Below are 22,530 nucleotides of genomic sequence, written 5' to 3'. Positions count from 1 at the left end.
TAGGAAGTTTAAGTAGATGTTTGTGGATGGGAGGAAGGGGGAAGTCCAGAAGCAGCTTGGTATAGGGAATGTATCAGAGGGATTTATGGATCCATAAGTGGGGGGAGTTAGGCATGAGAGTGGGCAAGATGTTCTAAAGTGGGGTGTCTATGGATTGGCATGAGACAGAATCCAAGATAGATGACTTGGGGAAGGTAGGGTTGAGCTTTGCAAGATGAGACCTGGTAACCTCTGGATCTGAGAAAACTGAAGAATGGGGCAGCGTCAGACCAGCTATCAGAGAGGAAATGACTGAAAAGGAGGAGGTCATGTGTATCCCGAAGCAGGCAGGAGGAAAAATGAGATGGAAGACCAAGTCCATAGGAGTCTGGCCAAAATTATGGGGACCATCTCTGAATCCATTGAGAAGGACAGTAAGGGTCAGATGCCATGATTATTGAGTATCAAAATCCATCTCTGTGAAGACAAAATGTGCTTGAGAGTAGACATCCAGTAGTATTGAAGACAAAGTGTCTTTGAGATTTAGGATGAAAAAGTGATGTTGCTAGGGATAAAGGAGAGGACAGCCTAAGGGTAACCCACTGGTGGGATTTATTAATCAATTATTTCAACAACCATCATCTTCTTCAGAGTAGAATGGAATACTGTCAGGAGCTGGCATGTCTCTCTGTCAGAAAAGCTTTTTCTTATTAAAACATGCTAAATGCTAGACTCTGTAAGTCTCTCTGAAGTATTTGAGGACCACCTATCTATCTAAAGTACATACAAATAGACAAACTTTGTTTGCTTCTAATTAACTTTGCAAACATATATAGGAGGCTAAACAAAGCTTATTTCTGCAATTAACTAAACTAGTACATACCATGACTACAAGTTTATTTATAAGTGACTGACTACTAACTTGCATTTCATAATTATCCTTAACAGTTTACAAATGTAGCTTTTATAAGACTGGGCTATACATTGTATTTTAAATGAGTTGCATATGCACATATACCTTAAACAAGAACTGAATAATGTTTACAGCATTTATGACAAATATAATTTTTAATTTATACCATCATACAAAAATCCATAGCAGTCTAAAGTATTTGAGACTTGTTACTTTCTAGTCTGAAGAGATATAAAATAACCCACCCTTCTTTTCCTTGTCAAGGTGATGCACTAATCTATTTTTGCCCTTACATCCCTTCTCCCTTTTGTTTGTCTTTTCATCCCCCTTCTCCTCTTTCCCCCTTAACACTAGATAGGAGAGGAAAGGGGTGTGTAGGGAAGAAGGAGAAGAAAGAAAGAAAGAAAGAAAGAAAGAAAGAAAGAAAGAAAGAAAGAAAGAAAGAAAGAAAGAAAGAAAGAAAGAAAGAAAGAAAGAAAGAAAGAAAGAAAGAAAGAAGGGAGGGAGGGAGGGAGGGAAGGAGGGAGGGAGGGAAGAAAGGAAGAAGGGAGGGAGGGAAGAAAGGAAGGAAGGAAGGAAGGAAGAAAGAAAGAAAGAAAGAAAGAAAGAAAGAAAGAAAGAAAGAAAGAAAGAAAGAAAGAAAGAAAGAAAGAAAGAAAGAAAGAAAGAAAGAAAGAAAGAAGGAAAGAAGGAAAGAAGGAAAGAAAAAAGGGAGGGAGGGAAGAAAGGAAGGAAGGGAGAAAGAAAGAAAGGAGGGAAGGAGGGAGGGAAGGAAGAAAGGAAGGAAGGAAGGAAGGAAGAAAGAAAGAAAGAAAGAAAGAAAGAAAGAAAGAAAGAAAGAAAGAAAGAAAGAAAGAAAGAAAGAAAGAAAGAAAGAAAGAAAGAAAGAAAGAAATAGAATCAATATTCCAGATGAACTTGAGCATTGCTCTTTCTAGCTCTATGAAGAACTGGGTTGGGATTTTGATGGGGATTGCATTGAATCTGTAGTTTGCCTTTGGCAATGTGGCCATTTTAACTATATTAATCCTGCCAATCCATGAGCATGGAAGATTTTTCCATTTTCTGAGATCTTCTTCAATTTCCTTCTTCAGAGATCTGAAGTTCTTGTTATATAGGTCTTTCACTTGTTTGGTTAGAGTCACCCCAAGATACTTTATGCTGTTTGTGGCTATTGTGAAGGGTGTCATTCCCCTAATTTCTTTCTCAGTCTGCTTATCCTTTGAGTATATAAAGGCTACTGATTTGCTTGAGTTGATTTTGTAGCCAGCCACTTTGCTGAAGTTGTTTATCAGCTGTAGGAGTTCTCTAGTACAGTTTTTTGGGTCACTTAAGTATACTATCATATCATCTGCAAATAGTGATAGTTTGACTTCTTCCTTTCCAATTTGTATCCCTTTGACTTCCTTATGTTGTCTAATTGCTTTAGCTAGGACTTTAAAAACTATATTGAAAAGATATGGAGAGAGCGTGCAGCTTCGTCTAGTCCCTGATTTTAGTGGGATTGCTTCAAGTTTCTTTCCATTTAGTTTGATGTTGGCTACCAGTTTGCTGTATATTGCTTTTACTATGTTTAGATATGGGCCTTGAATTCCTGTCCTTTCCAAGACTTTTAGCATGAAGAGATTCTGAATTTTGTCAAATGCCTTTTCAGCACCTAATGAAATGATCATGTGGTTTTTTTCTTTGAGTTTGTTTATGTAGTAGATTGCATTTATGGATTTCCTTATATTGAACCATCCCTGCATCCATGGGATGAAGCCTACTTGATCCTGGTGGATGATTGTTTTGACGTGTTCTTAAATTCAGCGGCAAGAATTTTATTGAGTATTTTTGCATCGATATTCATAAGGGAAATTGGCCTGAAATTCTCTTTCTTAGTTGGATCTTTGTGGGGTTTTGGTATCAGGGTAATTGTGGCGTCGTAGAAGGAGTTGGGTAGTATTCCTTCTGTTTCTATTTGGTGGAATAGTTTGAAGAATATTGGTGTTAAGTCTTCTTTGAAGGTCTGATAGAATTCTGCACTGAAACCATCTGGTCCTGTGCTTTTTTTGGTTGGAAGGCTATCTATGACACCTTCTATTTCTTTAGGGGTTATGGGTCTGTTTAGATGATCTATTTGATCCTGGTTTAATTTTGGTATTTGGTATCTGTCTAAGAAATTGTCCATTTCCTCCAGATTCTCCAGTTGTGTTGAGTACAGGCTTTTGTAGTAGGATCTGATGATCTTTTGAATTTCCTCAGTTTCTGTTGTAGTATCTCCCTTTTCATTTCTAATTTTGTGGATTTGGATACTTTCTCTGTGCCCTTTGGTTAGTCTGGCTAAGGGTTTATCTATCTTGTTGATTTTTTTTAAAGAACCAGCTCCTGGTTTTGTTGATTCTTTGTATGGTTCTCTTGGTTTCTACTTGATTTCAGTTCTGAGTTTGATGATTTCCTGTCTTATACTCCTCCTGGGTGAATTAGCTTCTTTTTGTTCCAGGGCTTTCAGTTGTTCCATTAATCTTCTAGTGTATGCTCTCTTGAATTTCTTTTTGGAGGCACTCAAAGCTATGAATTTTCCTCTTAGCACTGCTTTCATTGTGTCCCATAGATTTGTGTATGTTGTGCCTTCAATTTCGTTAAATTCTAAAAGATCTTTGATTTCTTTATTTATTTCTTCCTTTTACCAAGATATCATTGAGTAGAGTATTGTTCAGTTTCCATGTATATGTGGGCTTTCTGTTGTTTTTATTGTTATTAAATACCACTTTTACTCCATAGTGATCTGATAGGAGGCATGGGATTATTTCAATCTTCTTATATTTGTTGAGGTCTGTCTTGTGACCAACTATATGATCTATTTTGGAGAAGGGACCATGAGGTGCTGAAAAAAAGGTATATTCTTTTGCTTTGGGATGAAAAGTTCTATATATATGTCTGTTAAATCCAATTGGTCCAAAGCTTCAATTAGTTTCACTGTCTCCCTGTTTAGTTTCTATTATCCTGATCGGTCCATTGATGAGAGTGGAGTGTTGAAGTCACCCACAATTATTGTGTTAGGTGCAATGTGTGCTTTGAGCTTTAGTAAAGTTTCTTTTATGAATGAGGCCGCCCTTGTATTTGGAGCATAGATGTTCAGGATTGAGAGTCTTCTTGTTGGATTTTTCCTTTGACCAGCAAGAAGTGACCTTCCATGTCTCTTTTGATGACATTAGGTTGAAAGTCAATTTTATCTGATATTAGAATTGCAACTCTGGCTTGTTTCCTGAGACCATTTGCTTGTAGAATTGTCTTCCAGCCTTTTACTCTAAGGTAGTTTTTGTCTTTGACACTGAGGTTTGTTTCCTGTATGCAGCAAAATGTAGGGTCCTGCTTATGTAACCATTCTTTTAGTCTGTCTTTTTATTGGGGAATTGAGTCCATTGATATTAAGAGATATTAAGGAGTAGTGGTTATTGCTTCCCATCATTTTTTATGTTAATTTTATACTTGTGTGGTTATCTTCTTTTGGGTTTGATGAAAGAAGCTTAATATCCTGCTTTTTCCAGGGTATAGTTTCCCTCACTGTATTGGTGTTTTCCCCCTATTATCCTTTGTAGGGCTGGGTTTGTGGAAAGATATTGTGTAAATTTGGCTTTGTCATGGAATAGCTTGGTTTCTCCATCTATAGTGATTGAGAGTTTCGCTGGGTATAGTAGTCTTGGCTGGCATTTGTGTTCTCTTAGAGTCTGCATGAGCTCCACCCAGGATCTTCTAGCTTTCATGTTCTCTGGTGAGAAGTCTGGTGTAATTCTGATAGGTCTTCTTTTATATGTTACTTGCCCTTTTTCTCTTACTGCCCTAAGTATTCTCTCTTTGTTTAGTACATTTGGGGTTTTGATTATTATGTGATGGGAGGTATTTCTGTTCTGTTCCAGTCTGTTTGTTTCTTGTATATTCATGGGCATCTCTCTCTCTTTAGGTTATGGAAGTTTTCTTCCATAATTTTGTTGAAGATATTTGCTGGCCCTTTAAGTTGTAAATCTTCACTCTCATCAATGCCTATAATCCTTAGATTTGGCTTTCTAGTTGTTTCCTGGATTTCCTGGATGTTTTGGGTTACAAGCTTTTTGCATTTTGCATTTTCTTTGACTGTTGAGTCCATGGTTTCTATGGTATCTTCGGCATCTGAGATTCTTTCTTCTATCTCTTGTAATCTGTTGTTATTTGCATCTATGGTCCCTGATTTCTTCCCAAGGTTTTCTATCTCTAAAGTTGTCTTCCTTTGTGCTTTCTTAGTTGTTTCTACTTCTGTTTTCAGATCCTGGAAGTTTTTGCTCAGTTCTGTCATTTTCTTGTTTGTGTTTTCCTCTAATTCTTTGAGAGATGTTTGTGTTTCCTCTTCCATGACTTATGCCTGTTGATCAAAGTTCTCCTTTATTTTTTTAAGTGACTTTTGCATTTCCTCCTTATTGGCTACAAACTTCTAACCCATATTGTCCTGAATTTCTTTAAGTGATTTTTGTGTTTCCTTTGTAAGGGCTTCTAGCTTTTGATCATTTTTCTCCTGAATTTCTTTAAGAGATTTACTTATGTCCTTCATGTGTTCCTCTAACAGCATCCTTACCAGTGCTTTTAAATCCAACTCTTGTTTTTCTGGTGTGTTGGGGTGTCCAGGACTTGCTATTGTTGGAGAATTGGGTTCAGATGCTGCCATAATGCCTTGGTTTCTGTTAGTAACGTTCCTACGTTTGCCTTTAGCCATCTAGTTCTCACTGGTGTTAGATGGTCTTATTGTCACTGGCTGGTGCCACAACCTATTGTGGATCTTTAGGGCTATTTCCGCAACACTGGATGACTGGGTTTCCTCTGGCACAGATTACTGATATGCTGCCTTCCTCTTTTGTGCCTTTGGTGACCTGCTCAGTCTTGCCTCAAGAAATGTTATACTTGGGTTGTCAAGGTGAACCAGGTGTTCTCAGACTGCTCTGTTATGGAGCAAAGATGGTGAGTGGGGGATCACTCCCTCTGTTGATTCTCATGTAGGATACAGGCCCCACGACTGACCGGCTTGCAGATAAACCACCTATGTTCTCAGGTCCTGAGCACAGGTAGACCCCTGGAGATTTGCACCCCCAGAGATCTTAAGCTCAGGATAATACAGTACCTAGTGATGTTTTTCTGCCCTGGCAGGCCACAAAGATGGCCACAGGAGTTGCTTCCTCTGCTGTTCTCCGCGAAGGATACAGGCCCCACAACCTATCAGCTGGGAGATGAACCACCTGTGTGCTCAGGTCCTGGGCACAGGCAGACCTCTGGCAGTTTGCACCCCCAGAGATCTAAAGCTCGGTGATACAGTACCTAGTGATGCTCTTCTGCTCTGGCAGGCAGCAAATATGGCCGCAGGGATTCTCTCCCTCTGCTGGTCTCCAGGCAAGACACAGGCCCACGCCCGGCAGACTGGCAGACAAACTGCCTATGTGCTCTGATCTTGGGTGGAGGCAGACCCCTGGTGATTTGCACCCCCAGAGATCTAAACCTTGGGGTGATACAGTACCTAGTGAAGCTCTTCTGCCCAGGCCGGCAGCAAATATGGCTGTGGGGATTCTCTCCCTTTGCTGGTCTCCAGGCAGGACACAGGCCCCACGCCCAGAGGTCTGGCAGATGAATCGCCTATGTGCTTAGTTCCTGAGCACAGGCAGACCCCTGGCGGTTTGCACCCCCAGAGATCTAAAGCTCGGGGTGATACAGTACCTAGTGATGCTCTTCTGCTCTGGCAGGCTGCGAATATGGCCGCAGGGATTTTCTCCCTCTGCTGGTCTCCAGGCAGGACACAGGCCCCACGCCCAGTGGACTGGCCTATGAACCACCTATGTGCTCACTTCCTGAGTGCAGGCAAACCCCTGGCGGTTTGCACCCCCAGGGATCTAAAGCTCAGGTGCTAGAGTACCTAGTGATGCTCTTCTGCCCAAACAGGCTGCAAATATGGCCGCAGGGATTCTCTCCCTCTGCTGGTCTCCAGGCAGGACACATGTTTTCCATTTTTTAACATGGAAAGTTTTGTTGTTGTTGTTGTTTGGGGGGTTTTTTGTTGCTTTTTTTGGTTTGTTTTACTGATCATTCCATTTGTTTACATCTCAAATGATATGATATACTCCTTTCTGGTTACCACTCCACAACTCCCCCATCCCACATCAGTCCTCTCCCCTTTGCCCCTATGAGGGTGCTCCCCCACCCACCCACTACACTGGGACATCAAACCTCCATGGAACCAAGGGCCTCCCTTCCCACTGCTGTTAGGCAAGGCCATTCTTTGTTACATATGTATCTGGAGCCATGGCTCCCTCCCTGTACACTCTTGGTTGGTGGTCTAGAGAGATGGCTCAGTAGTTTAGAGCACTGACTACTCTTCCAGGGGTCCTGAGTTCAATTCCCAGCAACTACATGGTGGCTTGCAATCATCTAAAATAGAATCTGATGTCCTCTCTGGTGTGTCTGAAGACAGCTACAGTGTACTCACATATATAGAATAGACAAATAAATCTTTTTATTAAAAAAAATGTATTTTCTTTTTTAACCTTTCTCTTGTCTTTGTTTTGAGATTTCACTTTGTTATTTAAATTTAATATTTCTTTCTATAGCTGTCCACATGTGGTTTCTTTCCTTTCTTCAGTGTCTATGTACATATATATAAAACATTTTTACCTATTTCTCTTTCTCTCCTTCCTATGGATATTTAATATCCAAACTTGAACACTTATTTCTGTACCTGACTTTCTCTACACTCTGTCCTCAGAGAATTACTTGCTCCAGCATACATTACTAGTTCAGAAGTCTTCTGCTGGTGTCTTTGCTCAAGATGTATTGGCTTTTGCCTCCTGTGTACCTGCAGCTCACATTAAGCCCCAACAGCCAGCCATAGGGCCTGCCAGAGAGAGATACTGCAGCATGAGTGCACTGAGGCTCTGGCACCTGCCCACTGTGCTGGCTGTTCACAGGTATCACTCTCCCATGGGCATTGCCTGTGGCCATCAGGTTCTTGGCTTCCTTGAGGTCTCTGCTACCCATCACTCCATGTCTAAGTGCTCTTGTCCAGCTCCCATGTCTGGAACTTGGGCCATAACCTTGGGTTTCTGTCTAAATTTGGATATGGTGCTCCATGTTAGTATGCTTAGGGCTTCTGTGGGGCAGCCTCTCAGATAGCTCATCTAGCTTAGCTTGAGAATCTAACCTATGACCCACCACACGACTAACTCTACCCCTTTCTCTGCTCTGCTCTGAGAATCTAGCCTATGACTCACCGCATGACTAACTCTACCCCTCTCTCTGCTCTGCTCTGATCCATGTCTGTTCCTTTCTGTGTTCCTCTCTGAACCTCCCACTTCTGCTTTCTTCTCCTTGGGTCACTCTCTTCCCCAGAAATTTTGCCCCCCTCCTTTCTGCCCTAGATTTTGGCCATCAGATTTTATTACAACTGATTAGCAGCAAGACATCTGATTCACTTCTAAATTGCCTTTAGATGATGAGGAAAGATGGATACTCACAAAATAAAAAACCCAGTGATGGACCATAGAAATGACAATGCCAAAAATCCTGTCAACACTTAGCTCTCTGCAAGTACAGAATTAGTAATTGAAAATACAGAGGCACACTTTCTCACAATGTGATGAATTGTTACCCCAGCAGAGACTTAGTCATTTGAGGCTTATGTATGTCATTACAGAAGTAGTTGGTCTTCAAAGGTCACCCAAGAGAAGCAATTAATCTTCAGTTGTTCTATACAGCAGTGGACAGTCAGCTATCCGACTCACATCTGAGGAATTTTTCCTGTGGTGGAAGAACTTGGGGAAAATGAGGTTGCTTTGATGTGGCTGAATACACCAGTCATTCCAAAAGTGTCCAACTTTTGTGTAGGTTCCCAGTGGCAGGTGCAGAATGGGGCAGTTTTCCAACGGTCAGTGTTACCACATCCAGATGAATCCTATCTGTCTTCTTTGGAAAAAAACTTCTTAAAGTTTTTTGTTAGGATATATGATGACACTGTGAACCCCAAGTGTTATTTACTGGCAAAATCTATTTTGGGTTTGTAGTGTAACTCACCTTGGCACTCACCTTTCATCCAAGAGATTTCTGTTTGAATATTGTAAACAGGATTAAATAAAGTCAACTGTAGATTAAGAGGTGGAGCAAGTAACTAGGTGACAAGAAGTGAGCATAGGATTATTAAGAATAAAACCATAGAGAGTAAGTGTGAGTCAGGAGGAAGGATAGAGTGATCCACAGGAAATAGAAAGTGGAGGGTGGACATTCAGATTGAAGGATTTTTTTTGAGACAGTGTGAAAAAGAGGATTTATGCTGGGACATTGGCTGAGAAGGAAGGTCAGCTGACTGCTTCCTCTGCCACTCTGAGCTAGCAGGCTTTCACCCCAGCATCTAGTTCCCAAGTCTTTGTGGGAAAATTAAGTGATTGAGATTTTGTTAAAGGGAAGTTTCTTATTGAACACATTAAATGTTATATGCAGCAAATCTCTGAGGAGTTTGAGGACCAAATATTTATTAAGCATACTTGATTAACACCTGTCCAACCTTGGAAATATACAGAGAAGCAAAATAAGCTTATTTCTGTAAATCATGAATGTAGTGAACTTTTGCCATTACAGAATATGCAAAATATAACAGGTTTGCTTTTGGTTTTTGTTTTTTTTATCTGTATGAATTCATTAACAATTTGGTTTAATTGTAAAGAACAATCTGTTCTTAGCATAATATTATTTTGTTTACATGCAAAGGTGTTCCCCTTCATTATGGATTGTTTTACATCTTTGAAGATTCATGGAATGGGGAGAGTATTGATCACCTGGCTCACGTTTATAGCATACTTTTTCTATACAAAAACAGGAAGAGCTCAGAGCTTTTCCATACTGGTTGCATTCATAAATTTTGTTATCATGAGAGTAATACTACATTTGGAACATGGACCAATGCAAACAGAAAAATTTTACTTCTCTAATTCTCATAAAGATGTTCAGCAGTTTAGTTGGTAAATTTCCCCAATAATGTTGGGATACTAATTATTTATAAACTTATAGCACATTTAAAATGTCTACTCGGAGTGGGGTGTACTGCATATCTTCTAATTGTTCTGGAAAAGATAAAGGTGTGTTGCTTCTTTCAGTATCCCTATGCTCGCAGGGCTTGTATCCATCATAAGCTATGACATCCATATTAAAAGAACAATAACACCTGAAAGGATTCCACATTACATTCACACAGTTTTACTTATTCCTCATAGAGATGTGGTACACAGATTAAGGTTTCTCCACAAAACCATTCTTGAATCTCATAATCTGTCCATCTCATTAAATTTAGCATCATTATTACAAGCACATCATTAAGCACAGATTTGCTATGGATTATTTGCTTATTGCAAATTTTTGGACATATACTTATCACCTAAACAAAGTGTTTCCCTTTTCCACAACCTAAGTGGTCTGAGACTGAACAGACTGGCACTTCTACAGCATGGCTCTACTGGGCTTGATCCAAACAGTGACATATCTGTTAAGCCATTGTTTCTGTGTCTTTGAACTTAAAGGAATGCCTTGCAAACAAAAACTTGATACCTGCCATAGACATACATGGTTTTGTGAGATTTAATAATCACCCATAACTGAAAGGACTGCGTATTTTACCCTATTGGTTTTCTTTACAACTTGTAGCACAAATTAAACTTCCTTCACAGGCATTTTCTCATCAGCTTGCACAGGAAAATTACCTTCCATGACTTCTAGAACTTTGATAATGGGCTTCAAATGTATGTTCTTCCCAAATATAGCCTATAGCTCTGAGATCCCTAGAGGTCTCTAGCATCACAACTTTGTGGAGACTCTTCTGAGAAGGATCCAGCGAAGCCCACTCTTCCTGAGTGAAGTTCACATGTATGTCATCATAGGTCACTACATCTATGTCTGTAGTTCTGAGCTTGACAAGCTCCCCTCACAGCACCCAGAAGAGATACTTAGAACATATCACACAGAAACACCGTTTTTTTGTTTTGTCTTGGTTTGTTTGTTTTTTGTTTTTTAATTTGGCTTGGTTTATTTTTTTAAGATTAGATTTCAGCTGAAAGCACTATAAGGACATGGAATGGGTATGTTGGAAAAAAGTTGCTGAGTAATAAGGTTGAGAGATGACAGGGTTGTAAAGTAATCAAAAGTAGAGAAGTTGGCTTCTGGAAGAGAACAGAAAGAGATGCAGAGGATGGCCTCAGCCTTAACAGTTTCAGCAGAGCCAGGCTGACATAAAGAAACCATATCTCAAAACAAACAAACAAGAAAGATGTGAATTATGGAAAAAATGTATCTGTGTATAGGGTGAAGGACAAATAATCTGACCCAGTGGCCCCAAGTTCATTTCAGGGATACTGATGTGAGCTTTAGTTTAAAAAGATGAAGAACTGAGGTAGAAAAAAAAGAGGAAGAAGAGGTTGTGTAATTTAGCAATCCTGGAGAAGGGGTGGTTTTACTCTTCACTTGCTCGGCCCTGGTTTTCCATGGTGATGCAATAAAGGGTGTGTCTGCTGTCCTTACCCAAGAGGAGCAGTTTTGTTCTTGTAAGATTATCTTTTATCTTCATGCCACTATTAATAACATCAAGAATAAAACAATAACTTAAGTCTTCTTCATGGACCATGAGAAATGGGATGTGTGTTTCATGGATGGAGAGATAGCCCAGTCAATAAAGTACTGACCAGGCAATCATGAAGTCCTGAGTTCATTCCACAAAACAGACATTTTTTCAAAAACCAAGGATAGTCACACATTCTGAAGTTTGCAAGCCAGCAAGCTTAGCCTATGTGATAAGGTCAAGGTCAGTGAGAGGCCTTGTCTCTAAAGACAGGGTGGACACCTCTGGTCAGAAGATGCAGAGAAGTCAAGCCACAGATGAGGTGTGGACTTCTTTCCTGCTAACTATCCCTTACACAGAACAAAACCTGCTCTCTGCTGGAGAACTGTCATCAACAGCCTCACTCTGGTGTGAAACCTAGAGAGGAAGAGGAGGAAGATGAGCAGGAGTAGGGACAGGGGACAAGAAGGTAATGGAGGTGAGCATGTGACTAGCAAGGCAAGATGCATTCACTGGGGAAATGGTGGAACAACTGTTGTGAGGGTAAGCAACAACTGTTTTACTGCTTATAAAGCCCATTCTACTGAAGAGTAGTCACACTGGTACTGTAGGTAGGTCAATGCCCATGGCTGGGGAGACTGTGGGCCATAGCAGGCAAGCTACTACTGCTGTTCTGCTAAATGGACAAAATCTCTAGGTCCATTTGCTTTCAAAATGATCATGTTTGTGCTCACACATTATTAGTGTTGCTATCTTGGCCATAGAAGCTTTCCCTGGCATGGGCAGCAAAACTGCAGACATTCATTACTGATCAAAGTGGTGTGTGTGTGTGTGTGTGTGTGTGTGTGTGTGTGTGTGTGTGTGTATACATATATATGATAATGCTCAAAGTGATATATATAAACATATATATATATATATATATATATATATATTATAATGCTCAGCCATAAGTGGGATATCTTCATCAGCCCCTTAAAGGCATCACAGAAGAGAGATGGAAAGAATATGAGTGCTATAAGAAGGAGCACTCTCCACAGCTAGAAGTATCTGCACAATATTAAGATCATCACCCTGCTACAGAGGGGAGAGAGACTCTTGAAGCCCCATCCCTCCCTGAGGATCTATCTTCAGCTATCATCACTAAGGGATGGAAAGAAACATTTTTCAGTGGTATAGTGATAAGATGTCCATGCTCCTGGAAGTGACCCCAGACCATGTTCTGTCAGCAACTTTAATGAAACTCATTGAGTCTCCAAGAGGAGACAAGAAGGAGGAGGACTAGTCAGGAAGAGGAGGGAGATGAGCAGGAGTGGGACAGGGGTCAAGAAGGTAACGGAGGGTGAGCATGATAAATGCATGCTGTATGCATACATGCGTGGAATGTCATTTTTGACACAGGGCCAGAGTGAGACCTTTATCAAAAAATAATAATAAACAATAAAAATAAACTAAAACTCATTACTGTGTGGTTGCTGTATGAAAATAAACATTTTACAGAGAACCGAGTTGGATGGCTCCTGAGGAACAAAGAGCAGATGGCCAAGCCTGGCCCATGAGACTTCCTCAAAACAAGGCCTTTGCACTAAGTCTGGTGACACGCAAAGAACACTGAGGCTTTAAACTATCAACACAGACTTTTAGTCTCTATAATGTTATTCTACTCTCAGCTTGTTACTGGGTTCTTCTCTGTGGATCTACTGTTCTTTTAAAGCTGCATTTTCCCTCTCAGCATTTCTTGGTGAGAGTCTCTGTTTCTTATTATTCCTTTCAGAAATACATCTGAAGTCTATCTTGTGTGTTCATTTATTTTTTGGAGTATAAATTCTAACCACATTACTGGTTTAAGCCATTACTATGCTTATTAAAGGCTTTCTGCTGTTTGCAGATTGATTTCATTTTCATTTATATTTCTTCATCATGTCACTTTTCTTTTCAAGGTCAGATCATTTCTTTGTTGCTCTTGGAAACTTATTTTTTGACTGGACTCAAAGAGTTCGAAGTAGAAACTCTCAGGGAGGAGAGCCTCCATCTTTTACAACCTGTTTCTGGCAGTACATTTTCTGGCTTCCTTCATTCTCTTGGCCCAAAGTTTAGCATATTCGGTAGTTTCCTCTTGTCTTTCTCAGTATGTTTTTGTCTTCAGAGTACCAGGTTAACATTTGTGTTGCAGGATGCATGCAGTTATGAGACAGTGATTCTTGGGTGCTTTAGTCCTGGGCTTCTTAAAGCCTTCTTTGTTAGTGTTTTCTGAAAACATGCTGATGTACATCATCTTCTTTTAGAGATATTAAAAAGCTTTCTGATCTGCTACCTCCTTTAGGTCCCAACCAAAAAGGCACATTAGTATCTGTCAGGCCATAATATCCTTCTCTTCTCTTCTCTTTTCTAAACAATAAGCAAGATGATAACACTCAAATTAGCATACAGAATGGATCTGTGAACAGATTTGTGCTTCCTCCCTCCAGTTCTCCTTGGTCTTTAACAATAATGCCTCTTACTCAATAGCAGGTACATTCTGCCACAGGTCAAAATGCCCTTATTCACGGAAAAACCTTGTCATTCCCACCACTGATTCAAAGCTTTGTTTCTTTTAATAAGACTAAGCCTGTCTTGTCCTTACCATGGGACCTGTTCTCTCCCAGCCTTCTCCTTCTGCTCTCTGCAATGTCTTCTTTTTTCCTCTTTCCCTCTGCATCCTGCACATTGTTCTCTTAGTTATTTTATGTTACCTATAGTTTCTAAGTTATTCCACTCTGCATTCTCCTTCTAATCTTGTTCTCTTCTGACTAAAAACTTCTCAGTTCAGTTCCTCTCTCAGCTCAGTTCCTCTCACCTCAGTTCCTCAGTTCTGACTCTTCCCTTTGTCCTCAGCCCTTAAACATCTTTCAGAATACATGATCACACACAATATCAAGTCACAAATTGAAATAGAAGCTTACAACAGACAATGTTTACATGCATATCCATCAGGAGTAATTATCTACTTAAAAGTTCATTACCTGTCATGGCTCCACAGGTTCATAGAGAGTTTAAAACCATAACTAAGTTATAAGTGAAGTTTTGTATAGATAAACCCTGTCAATATTTTATCTTCTTTGCTAGCACCTATAATAAATCATTAGTTCCCTTTTATGACCTTTGGTTAATTGTTTTACAACCTCTTGGAATTTGCTCTGAGTAGGAGAAAGTCTTGTTGCCATCTAAGAGCAATTAATTTGTGACACTTAGGAGACTGGCAGAGTTCTCATTGCAGTTTTGACTATTAGAAAAGGACCTAATAGCAGTCCACTATAAAAGAACATAATAATAACAAATACAATTTTAGAAATTCTTGTAGAATCATCATTAAAACTTAAGTCATCTATTTGTCTTCATAGCATCACTATAAGACAGTGCATCTTTGTGAATCTGTGGAGATCGGCTCTAAAGAGGAAGATCTTATTGATTATTATATATGTTTAACTTAACAGGAAAAGTATATTAATAGCAGTAGTCTTTCCTAAAATTAGCAAGACTTCTGAAAGACTTGCTTAATGAAGGCTCACCTGTTGCAGATTATATGATAATCCAAAGCAGGCCATTTCAGGATGATCACCTGCAAGTACATTAGCTTGTCCCATTATGCCTCCTGACAATATATCTAAAAAAAATACCATTCAAAATGTTTCAGTATTGATTATATACACAGTTTGATAAAGGATATAGAGATCTGTCACATAGCAATCAGTAAAATAGGAGGTGAATACATAGTAAATGCTATATAGATTTATATAAAAAATTAATAGAATAAAAAGGGAGTTGGGAATTTGGCTCAGTGTTAGAGTACTTCTCCAACAGGCACAAGGCCTCCAGTTCAGTCCTGACTTCTGAAAAAAAAATACAAGTGGTAAAATGAATTAATATATCCTGTTAACTATGTGCCATTCACTATGTCAAGAATACATATAATTTAAAAATATATACTATTTTTAAGAATTTCATACAATTCATTCAATCATTTTAACTTCATGAGGATGTCTTTGTTCTTATTAGTGCTTCCATTTTCATGGTATATAAAATAAGTAAGCAAATATTGGTCCAAGATAGTTATAAACAATATGCATAAAGTCAGCACTGGGTGAGCCAGTCTGGGCTCACAGCATTCACCACCACTTTCTGTAGAAGGCAGTGAGCTCTCTGCCACAGGAGGTACTAAATCACAGGGCAACATCCATCATTAGGGATACTATAAAGGTGACACATGCATACAATGCTCTGATGTCTGTTGACTCTTTCCATCTCTCAGAATTTAGAAAATCTGGAGACCTGCTCTCAGCATGCTACATTTAAAAAAGCATAGCTTGCACTCTAATGCTTCTCTGGTCAAATTCTAGTGAAAATAGGCATTGATGTTCTCTTTCCTTGAGCCACTAAACAGCAGAAAAACTTCTGTATAGGCTTGCAGAAGAGCTCAGTCATGCCAGGGTCCTTGCAACTCCCAAGTGGTGATTCCTAATAGAGTCTGAACAACAGAGGTAAGGAGATCCCAACAGAGAGGATGGAATAGGTCAACCTAGAGCTTGAACCTTGGAGACAAGCTCTCCAGGAAACTCCAAATCACTCTTGAGAGCCACTGTGTTCCCTAAAGGCACATAGAAAGAATTTCCATGAGTAGCAACAATTACTGTGACTTGGATCTGAATGAAGACCTGGGAGAATGATGTTTCAAGAGACTATATAACCTGCAGGCAAATTCCCAATCTTCTCTCCTCTAAGATCTAGACAGCTGTAGTTTGAGAGATCCCTTCTTCTCAGGCTCTAGCCAGGACATCACTTTTTGTTCCTTCTGTTCATGGGCCAGAAACTAGAACCCATCTAAAACGCAGCACCAATATGCTACTCTGCATCATGCCTCTCCCCCTAAAGGGATGCTAGTAGGTGTTAGATCAGCTGTCTGTGCACTTTACAGTAATACCTGATCAGGTAGAACTAAGTACTCTGAAAATCGTGTCTGTGACTGTGCCTTTAAGCAACAGAGAACCAATGACTGCCTTACCATCATCGTTTCCTATTACCCCCACAAAGTCCCCACGAGGTAAGTTAAATTCTCACATATTTTTTCTATCAGAGGTCTGTCATCAGGTGAAATGAAGCGCCAAAGTCATAGAGTAGCAAGCATCAAAACTGGGGCACAAATATCACACACACACACACACACACACAAATATCACAGAGAGGGGAAGTACACGCACGTAGACAAGAAAGAGGGGGAATTTTAAATTAAATATACAAAAAAGTAACAGAAGAAGATGTTTAAAACAAAAGCAGACAAACAACAACAAAATCTTCCTGGAATTAAAACAAAAAAAAAAAGGAAGCTAAGTCAGGTGTGGCAAGAGTCACCTTTATTCTCAGCACTGGGGAGACAGAGGCAAGTCCTCTTTGGAGCTCCTGAGCACTGGGATTCCAGGCATGGACCAGCACCCTCACTTCAGGGAGTACTGAAAGGATGGCGCCTAGGGCTATCAGCCTCACCCTAGAATCTGCATTCTCAAGACTTGACTGACAAAAGGCTTTGTGAGAGAATCCCATCTGACCATTCTTTTCCTGGGTTTAGCCATTCATCTGGGACCAAGGAAGAGCATTTGTGTGGCTGGAAGTAGTACTGTGTGTTATATGTCATGTGCATCGGCACTCACACAAGCATAGAATGTCAGGGAAGAGCTACAAAGACACCTTCTGCCCCCACACATCACAGAGAGGATATTGAAAATAGAGGGCAGCTTTCAGAAGTCAGCTCTCTTTCTACCATGCGGATCTGGGACTGACTCAGGTTATAAGGCTTGGAAGCAGACACCTTTACCAATTGACCCATCTCACTAGCACTTCCCTAGATCTATCTATGGGGTTAATTAGATAGAATCTACTTCTCCTTTTTTCTTCTTTTATTTTATATATTTCAATTATATGTTTGTGTGAAGGTGTCAGATCCCCTGGAACTGGAGTTACAGAGAGTTGTGAGTTGCCATGTAGATCCTGGAAATTGAACTCTGGTCCTCTGGAAGAGCAGCTAGTGCCCTTAACCAGTGAGCTGTCTCTCCAGCTCCTCAAACTTAATTTTTTATTGTAACTGATTGCAAATCAGAGAAAGATTGGAGAGATTGAGACTGATGGACATATGACATGCAGCTAATCAATACCTTAATTTCATACAAATATTTTATGTATTTTTTCACATTTTACCATTCACTATTATTCCTTTATGGATTATCTCTAAATTTTACTTTTAATATCTTGGTAATAAAGGTTTTGTGATTAGTTGCATGTCATATGCCCATCAATCTCAATCTGTCCAATCTGTCCAATCTGTCCAATCTCTCTAATCTCTCTCTCTCTCTCTCTCTCTCTCTCTCTCTCTCTCTCTCTCTCTCTCTCTCTCTCTCTGTCTCTCTGGCATTTCTGTTGTCATCTCTCTGTCAATACTCATCCAATGAGTTGGAAGAGGACCCAGTAGTACTCTTAACTGCAGAGCTATGTCTCCAGTCTACAAGAGAGTTTCTTTATGAGCCAAGCATGAGAGCCATGGTCAGGAAACATAGATTTAGGCAGCCACAAATAACGTATTTCACCATAGAAAAAGCTACATGAACTTGTATTAGTTACAGAACAAAAAAAATATCATAAGTTAATGCATTTACCAAGTGAACTGATGGAGAGTGTAAGTAAGCACCTTGCAGCAAAGCATCAAAAATCCTGTTCTAGGTTTCACATGACACTCTTAGCTTTTGAATTCATGGAAATGAGTCTCCTAAGAATGCATTTCTAATGTGGTATTTTTATTTTAAAAAATTATGTCAGACATAGGAGTGAACAATGGATGGTTATTCAGAGGACAAGAGCTGGTGTAAGATAGGTTGGCTATAGATATGCAATACTCCAGCTCTGCACATAACTGAAGTTCTGATTACTCCTCAGCTTTGTAGAAACTCCAGTGCAGTGTGACCTTTTATTGAATTCACATTATGAATCATGGCGTTATGTCATTTCATTCTTCATCCCCTTCTCCCTCCCTCCCTCTGTTCCTCCCTCTTTCTCTCCCTCCCTTCCTATCCTCCTGCCTCCTGTTATCTTGATTATTTTTTCTTGACTTGCTATCATCATACCTCAGTTTTTATCGGCTTTTAAAATTCTGTCTTCTCAGAACACCCTTCTGTGACTGTTTAAATTGTAATTGCACTAAATTCACTGACAAACTAAACAGAAAAGATATTTTTGAATGGGACTTTGCACTCTTTTCACCTCCCTACTTTCTTTTTTAATCTGTATTAAATTGTATTAATTCTTCAGCAAGTTTTAAAAGTTTTTGTTGCAATAGCTTCTCAATTCCCCAACATTATCCATGACTCTTTTGGATGAAGAATTTTTCTTGAAACTATATTTTCCAATATATTTTTGTAGAAGTATAAAAACAAGATTTTTAAGTATCCATTTAGAACAAACCAACAAACAAAAACACTAAATGTGATGTCTTACACTGCAAGAGTTTCCTTGGGTCCTCTTGGTAAACAATCATTGTTTTCTGTGGGTTTTATCCTTTTGATATTTTATTCCTAACCTCATGCCTACATAGACAAATTCTTGTTCTCTTTTCATACTTAGGGTATTATTTCAAGTGTTTAAGGCATAGACAATGAATCCCCATGCTTCATGTGGATCTTAGGACATATCTTCTGAACCTAAGAACATAAAGACCTACATCTCAGCCAACAGGTCCAACCCTGTTCATGACCGGGATTCCAAAAGGCCAATGCTGCACAGACAACAGCTTAAAGTTTTGTTCTGAGCACTCTTTCGGTTATCACATTAAGGTATTCCCGTTCTTCTTTGAAATGATGCCCCATGCATTTTAATGTACTTTGTGTTTTTATAATAGTTTATAACGTCTGTATGCTTTCATGGAAATGATACAGGTCAACACCAACTTAGTCTACCATGTTACCCAAGCCTCCCTCTAAAGTCTGACCCTTCCATGCCATATGAGCTACCCACAGACTCAGGCCTCTGTGTTCACTGAACCTTTTAAAACATGAGGTATCATGAAGAAGAGGAAGAGAACCTTAAGAGATCAAACTAAGCTGCTTTTGGTGCAGTGATAAAAAGGAACATTGTCATTAGCTATGAAAAGAATGATTAGACCTACATCCCCATGTCTGCTCTATAATTCATGTAATAAATACTGAAAATTGGTGATTGAATTAATCACATATTCAATTAATTTTAATAAAAATCACTTTAGAAAGATTAGTGAATTACATATGTCTCGATTACTAAAACAAACTGATCATAATCTACCAATTACTTTAACAGACATAAAAGAATAAAAGACAATGTTCCACAAGATAATGTACAAGAGAATATTTTTGTTTGGAGTGTCTTTCCTGTATGTGGGAAGCTCTTGATATAGGCTCATCCCACAGCATGACCCCATTATTCCATTCAATTTCTTCAACATTTCTAGTTATCAATAGAGTATGATGGAAGCCCACACCTAGAATACCTAATTGGATTGACTAGAACTCAGTCACATAGCCACACCTACCTGAAACAGAGACTGGGATATGTAGTTTAAATTTGTTGTTCAAGAAGACCAAAGTATCACACTTGTCTAAGCAGTTAGTAGAATTAATCATAATTAGTTTGACTGAGAGCACAAGATAGGGAAGAGGGGAGGAGGCTAGAGAAGCAGCTAAAAAAAAATATTGTAACCTCTCAGCTACTAAACCATGGTGGTCTGACCTACTAAAGCATTGAGATAGAAAGCAGAAAGGCTGAGTTGTGCAATAACTTTCTATATAAACAATCAACACAACACTATCACATGTACATTCAAGAGAAGATGTACTGGACACTTGCAAGAAATGAAACACTAGTCAGCTAAGCAAACATGGACTGTGAGTTGATTGCTGTACACTATGAACAACAATCTATTAGAGGTGAGAATAAACAATGTGGGGCTGGAGAGATGCCTCAGCAGATAAAAGCAGTTGTGAAAGCATGAGAACCTTATTCTAAGTGTTCAGCACCCACATACTCAGCTGGGCAGGGCTGCACATACCTGTAACTCCAACACTGGTGGACAGAGACAAGCAGATTATGGGAGTTTGTTGACCACCATCCTAATCCAGTCAACGTGCTACAGACTCAGTAAAATACCTCATACACACGTGCCTCACACACTGAACTACATGCAGTTCTCCCCAAACTATGGCTATTTCTTCAAGGCCTGAGTATATGTTAAAGAAAGTTTAGCCAGCCACGTGGGCAACCTGGAAATATGGCAGAAAATTGAAACCTCTGTAAATAAACCTAAGAGTTAACTAAGCAGCAGATATAACCATGATATAGTTCTATGAGTCTTCAAATGAAATAAGAACAGAAAAGACTGGAGAAAGACATGTCAAGGTTGTGTATACATGAGCATTTGTCACCAAGAAAAAGACTATGAAATCTATTTTTGTCAGTGAGGATCCTGAGAACATTCACTGGATTAATTACAGTGACTGTCATGGTTAAAAGCCTCCAGTGTCCACTGCAGATACTGTTACCTCCTGGACATTAAGGTAGTGTATAGTCCGTGTTCAGTGCAACAATTTCACATTTCCAGGCCAGCATTAATGCTGGCAGATTGTTTGTGCTGGAGTAGTTGTTAATTACCTCAAAAGGTAAGTGGTCCTGACCTGTATACTAAATGTTTAGTTCAGAACTCTCCACAAAAGGAAAAACAGCTTTACATGAAGAATGAACAATTAATATTTCCCCTTAACTATGATGTGAGGCAATGAAATGTACATTTTAATTATGAAATGATCAAATCTTGGATGGATATGTCAAGGTGTTGATGGGAAAACAGAGTCAGAGGTGCTCACTTGTGACTTAGATGTGTGTTCAGAAGTAAATGACTACTTTTGTCATGGACCAACAGGAAATTGTCCCAATTATATGGTCCTAAATTTCATAAATCTTGGTGTAGATAGAGCTGGTCTCTTGAGAAAACTGTTGGATATGGTAACATAAATCATAATTGCACTAATGGTGCCGGGTTCATGTTTGATTTCATGTTGAAGGAACCATGAGAGAAGAAAACGAGTCTTCTACCACAGATTTCACTCTCCTGGGAGTTACCAGGAAGCAGGAGCAGGAAAATTTCTTCTTCATCCTCTTCCTGTTCATTTACCCCATCACAGTGATCGGGAACATGCTCATCATCCTAGCCATCCACTCTGACATTCGCCTTCATAACCCCATGTACTTTTTCCTGGCCAACCTCTCCCTTGTTGACATCTTCTTCTCCTCTGTAACTATCCCCAAGATGTTGTCCAACCATCTCCTGGGTAGCAAGACCATCTCCTTTGGGGGATGTATGGCACAGATGTACTTCATGATATCACTGGGAAACACAGACAGTTATATCCTAGCTGCAATGGCCTATGACCGAGCTGTGGCCATCAGCCGCCCACTTCATTATGCAACAATTATGAGTCCACGACCTTGTGTCCTGCTGGTTGCTGGGTCCTGGGTGATTGGGCATACCAATGCACTGCCCCATACCCTACTCACAGCCAAATTGTCCTTCTGTGGCAATAAGGATGTGGCCAATTTCTACTGTGACATTACGCCTTTGCTGCAGCTGTCCTGTTCTGACATTCGCTTCAATGTGAAGATGATGTACCTTGGGGTGGGCGTCTTCTCTGTTCCACTGCTGTGCATCATCATCTCCTATGTCCGGGTCTTTTCCACAGTCTTGCGGGTTCCATCCACCAAGGGCTTCCTCAAGGCCTTGTCCACCTGTGGCTCTCACCTGACAGTGGTGTCTTTGTATTATGGGACAGTCATGGGCATGTATTTCCGGCCCCTGACCAGTTACAGTCTGAAGCATGCATTGATAACTGTGATGTACACGGCCGTGACCCCAATGCTGAACCCTTTCATCTACAGCCTGAGGAACCGGGACATGAAGGCTGCTCTGAGGAAACTCTTCCACTGTACCTCCTCCTCATCCCCCATGTGA

The 22,530-nt window shown here is 39.8% G+C and overlaps 1 protein-coding gene and 1 pseudogene across 1 annotated transcript; one reads left to right on the top strand and one right to left on the bottom strand.

The window, feature by feature from the left end:
• Positions 1 to 10,625: 10,625 nt before the first annotated feature.
• Positions 10,626 to 16,524, bottom strand: LOC127694379 (zinc finger protein 120-like; annotated as a pseudogene).
• A 5,067-nt stretch (positions 16,525 to 21,591) lies between these two features.
• Positions 21,592 to 22,530, top strand: LOC127695251 (olfactory receptor 1A1). Its single transcript, XM_052197258.1, has one exon. It carries the CDS (start codon positions 21,592 to 21,594, stop codon positions 22,528 to 22,530), a length of 939 nt encoding a protein of 312 aa, XP_052053218.1.

This window comes from Apodemus sylvaticus, chromosome 10, assembly GCF_947179515.1.
Source record: "Apodemus sylvaticus chromosome 10, mApoSyl1.1, whole genome shotgun sequence".
Lineage (NCBI taxonomy): Eukaryota > Metazoa > Chordata > Mammalia > Rodentia > Muridae > Apodemus > Apodemus sylvaticus.
Note: the sequence above shows the minus strand (reverse complement) of the source record. Positions and strands in the feature narration are given on the sequence as shown.

Excerpts from the sequence above, each read along its gene's own strand:
- LOC127695251 (XM_052197258.1), top strand. The coding sequence starts at position 21,592 with ATGAGAGAAGAAAACGAGTCTTCTACCACAGATTTCACTCTCCTGGGA.